The sequence below is a fragment of the Ceratotherium simum genome, chromosome 33 (assembly GCF_057802395.1).
Source record: "Ceratotherium simum simum isolate JZ-2026a chromosome 33, ASM5780239v1, whole genome shotgun sequence".
NCBI lineage: Eukaryota > Metazoa > Chordata > Mammalia > Perissodactyla > Rhinocerotidae > Ceratotherium > Ceratotherium simum.
Genome location: NC_141932.1, coordinates 7,784,491 through 7,789,227, shown reverse-complemented (window position 1 = coordinate 7,789,227; position 4,737 = coordinate 7,784,491). Strand labels below are relative to the sequence as shown.

The following is a 4,737-nucleotide window of genomic DNA, read 5'->3' as shown; positions in this document are numbered from 1 at the left end:
TCATTTGTACAAAAATAAAATCAGGCTAAAAGTTTTCTGTGCTTTTAGATGTCAGAATATTGTATAATAGAAGAGGTATTGACTGGTAGATGAAAAAATGTGGTTTCTGTCATGTTGTGACAAAATTCAAATTTTTAATCTAGGTGTTGAGTAGAGAGGTATGCTCAGTTTGTAAGATTTAATTGAACTATGCATTTATAACCTATACATGTGGCATTGATTTTTTAAAAATATAGATCAACAGTAAAAATCAAATTGGGAGAGTTTACGAGATTAATGTTGGAATACCATTGTATTGTCCAGGAAGAGGTTAAGTATATTTAGCAAAAAACACTCTGATTAGTTTTCAAAAGTATGCTATAAATTCTAAGTTACAAACTAAAAGATACTGAATGTATAACTTTCAAAGTCAAAGGAATAAAATGTAGAATTATTTAAAAAATTCATGCAGAGGACATTAGAAAAACAAAGAACATACAACAGATGTCATGAAGATCACACAAGAATCAGTAACTCCAATCCCAAATGTAACTATTATTTTATTAAATGTAATGACACCAATTACTCTTGATAAGTTAAACATATTTTACTACATTCATTTGAATATTTTTTCAAGAGATATAATTAAAATATAAGCATTAAAAGAAAAATACATTCTGTGTAATGTTAACCAACTTTTAAAGAAAAGGGGCAAAAATAGAGTTATTTCAAATCATCTACATGGTCATATTTAAAATAGAAAAAGAACATAGAATAGTTATAAGGAAAACCGTACAAGAAGTTGCTAAATCCATTCTCAAATATATCCATTTTTACATTACATTAAAGATTACTCTTAATAAAATCAAATATTTTTAAATTTATTCAGTTATATGTTGTTCAAGAGATATACCTAATATATAAGGATTCAAATACAAAAACGAAAAATATATACCGTGTAAATTTAACCAATTAAACAACCAGCATAATGATACACATACCAAATAAAATAGATATAAAAAAGCAGTGTGTAATTATTTTAATTAGTATTATTTTTAAATTTCTTAATTTATAATGTGCCAATATATTTACTGATGGAAAATAAGCACAATTTGACCACATTTATATTTATACATTTGTGCAAACATAAACACGGTGATATACAAGCATACATACTTATGCATATTTATATGCAAAAGCACAAATACACAAATATATATACACAAACAAGCACATTGCTTTGGTGTCTAATGTGTTTTCAGTATTTCAAAGTGTATCACGTGAGCTTAATATGTGTTTATTTTTTTGGCAGAAGGTTCAATATTTATCCATTAGGTGAAACTAATCTGTTGTTTTAAATATTTAAAACTTTAATTGTTTGTATCAGCTTTTTAATGTAAATATAGAGAGACATATTAAAATCATTTGTAAAACTGAGGAAATTTCCATTTTATTCTTTTGAATATCCACAGGGCAAAAGTGACACAGAAGTAAAATGGATTCATGGCTTACCCTTCCAAATGACCACTCCCCCCTGCTTCAGGATTCATGAAGGCTCCACTATCAACTTATTTCCTCACTTTTGAGATGTGGACGTGCACCTTGGAGTATATTTCCACCAACACGCCAAAGCAGCATCTTCACATAAAGAGAAAAACTACTTTCTACAGATCCCTAAATCCATATAATTTTATGGCAGGCAGAATGCATTTTTCATAAGCAACACTTACTTCTTGTCTTTCAATATGTGTGAAAATATACTTTTGTGCTCATTTGCCTGGCTCCAGCTCAATCTAGCCATATCTATAAGAAAATGTGTTAAATGTGTTAATCTCCCTTCATAACATCTTTTTTCAAATGACTATGGTCTCTCTAGGAACGGAATGTACAAAAACAGTATTTAGTCCTTAATGCCTCAACTCTCTGAAACTGAATTCACTCTCCAGCTTAAATCTATGGTCTTCATTTTTCTGTGAATTTTCCTTTCTACAGTTTCTTGAATGCTGATCTCAATGGATGTTCCTGTTTTATGGAACTTTCCTACAATCGCATAAGTAATTAATGTCTGGAAAATTTATTATATCAGATTAAACCTTACCTTCTTATCTCCCCATTGTTTCAGGAACTGCTGTTTTAACACAGCATAGACTCTGAACCCCTCCGCAGCAAACATTAACATAATCACTATCACATCAATATTAACATGATAATAATATATTTCATTTACAATTGCTATTGATTTTATTGTTTACTTAGGAGCAAAAGCTGTCTGTCCTGTTTATTACTCCCTTGTAATGTGAGTGTTTCACAAATGTGCTTATATGCTGAAGGAGACTAATGAAAAACAATTCGCCATTGTGAATATGTATAAAATGGACAAATTTATGAAAAGTTTAGGGGATTTTGTATTCCATTCCAAGCAAAGCAGACTCGAGATACTCTGGAGTCGTGACTCAGGAGAAGGTAGGGGCTGACAGTTGGGAAACATGCAGTTATTAGTGTAGAAGTGTTCCTCAGCCAGAAACTGGCATTGTTAAAAACTGCCAAACAAATGAGGAAGATAGAGGAGAGAGTCCACAAAGATACAAAGGTGCAAACAAGGACAAGGATGCTTTGCACAGCTGTGGACTCAGGAGATGATCTGGGAGACAGATTTTTTCTATGCATGTATTGAACCTGCTGCTTGTGTCTGCACAGGATGAAAACCATGAAGCCACTGGCCCAGACCATCAGCACTGAACAGAAACAATCACGACATAATATAAATGCTACATAGACTTTCATGTTGCCAGTAAGTATTGCATAACAGTAGCCGTAATCTGCTTTCTGTGTGAAGTTTGCTTTGTTCCTTTTATCAGTCATATGCAGAGGGAGTATAATATTTAGCATCATATTCAAGATCCAGCAGAGGATATTGGAGGTTCCTATGTACTTAGGGGCTTTCACTTTAAGCTCTGCCCACCTGGAGTTCAAGGGGCTGATCGTGATGGCCTGGAAGACACTCAAGAGGCAGGTGGTGCTAATGGACACATCCCTGCTCACTCTGTGAACATAGAAAACAAGTTTGCATCCAAAATCATTGAGGAAATCTTTTAACCCAAAACCTGCCATTGTCTGGGGGACTCCTTTAGAAAAAATAACTAAGAGGTTACCTACAATCAGATTTTTGAGAATCAAGTCTGTGGACCTAAACTTGCTTCCTGTCAGGTAAAGGAAGAGATAAAAGTAAAGAACAGAGAAATTCCCCAGTATTCCAGCTAGAGTTTGTAATGAAAAGATCATTCCTATGGCCAAATCCCTGGTGGCCATTCTGTCCAATCCCAGGAAGTGATAGTCATCTGCTGAGCCAGAGATTCCTGAATGGGAAGATGAGGCATGAGCTACATGCATCACATCAACTGGAATTCAATATTCTCCACTTACACTCATTCCCACGTACAAATAGCTTTTTATAGTTTTTCCTCTCATTAGGTTTCCAAGAGTTGAATGTATATCATTTAAAGAGCTTTCACAATATGTATCACTCCTACAGAGGCCATATTTGTCCTACATCTTGTATTCTTCCTAACTACATGAAACAGTCAGTATTAGTATTTTTATTCAAAAGAGAAGGAGCACTGAGGCACATAAAGTTTAGTGATTTATCAAATCCAAGCTCTTTTTATGGGAACGGTGGAGATTTGAACCTGGCTGGGCTGGTACAATGGCTCTGCATTTAAACAGAGAGGTGTTCAAACAAATCTAGTTGGCAGTGTTCTTCCAAAGTATACAGATGTGTGTTGATATTTCCATACCCTGTCATTTTATTGTAGATTGGTAGTATTTTATTTTAATTTTTTCTAACAAGTTTCCATTTCTGTGTAAAGATTTATTGTGTAGACCAATAATACTTATTAACAAATATTTAAATATCTCAATAAAGTATACATGCACTTATTCTAGCATAATTCCAGGGACTTGCTCCATGACAAATTGTATTGAAAGAACGCTTTCTTGTCTTTATTTGCAATTCCAAGAGAAATACTAACTTGCTTTCATGCCAGGAATGGAATGACACCTGTCACAGGCAACACTGGAACATTCTGCCATGCCCTAAGATGTGAGACTTGAAACACCAATATGTGATGAGTTAGTGTAGAGTGAAAACTATATATTACTACTGTCAAATAATAACAAATCTGTGTATTACAGGACTTAAAAAGTGTTATCAGTAAGTCAAGATTTATAAACATTAAATCATATGAAACATAGAAAATGAATTCTCTATGATACGAAAACTTTTCATTTTATAAGTTGAAATTGTAGAGCTTGGAATTGATATGAGAATATATATATACATATATATATATATGTATTTTTTGGTAAGGAAGATTATCCCTGACCTAAAATTTGTGCCAATCTTCCTCTATTTTTTGTATATGGGACACCACAACAGCATGGATTGATGAGCAGTGTGTAAGTCTGTGCCCAGGATCTGAATCTGTGAACCGTGGGCCGCTGAAGTGGAGCACAAGAACTTAATCACTACACCACTGGGCCAGCCCTGATGTGACAATACTTTTAAACCAGAGAATAGATCACAAGATAATTTTGTGCCTGATAGCTGCTATCTGAAACCCATTTTTAAAATTACCATTTCTTTAATTACTCCCTCCCTAATTTGAAGATGCAAAATAGTATCACTGAAATCAATCAACCATGAATGTTTTCAGCAGGAAACAGTTACTGTCACCATTAAGCACTTCACACACCCAGAGC

The 4,737-nt window shown here is 33.6% G+C and overlaps 1 protein-coding gene across 1 annotated transcript; it reads right to left on the bottom strand.

Annotated features, from left to right (window-relative positions):
- Window positions 1-2,361: 2,361 nt before the first annotated feature.
- LOC147912760 (vomeronasal type-1 receptor 4-like) lies at window positions 2,362-3,288 on the bottom strand. The gene has a single exon (XM_087422338.1). The coding sequence runs from the start codon at window positions 3,286-3,288 to the stop codon at window positions 2,362-2,364; it is 927 nt and encodes a 308-aa protein (XP_087278464.1).
- Window positions 3,289-4,737: the final 1,449 nt, after the last annotated feature.

Bases quoted from the DNA above. Each gene is read 5' to 3' on its own strand.
- LOC147912760 (XM_087422338.1), bottom strand. From the start codon at position 3,288: ATGGCCACCAGGGATTTGGCCATAGGAATGATCTTTTCATTACAAACT.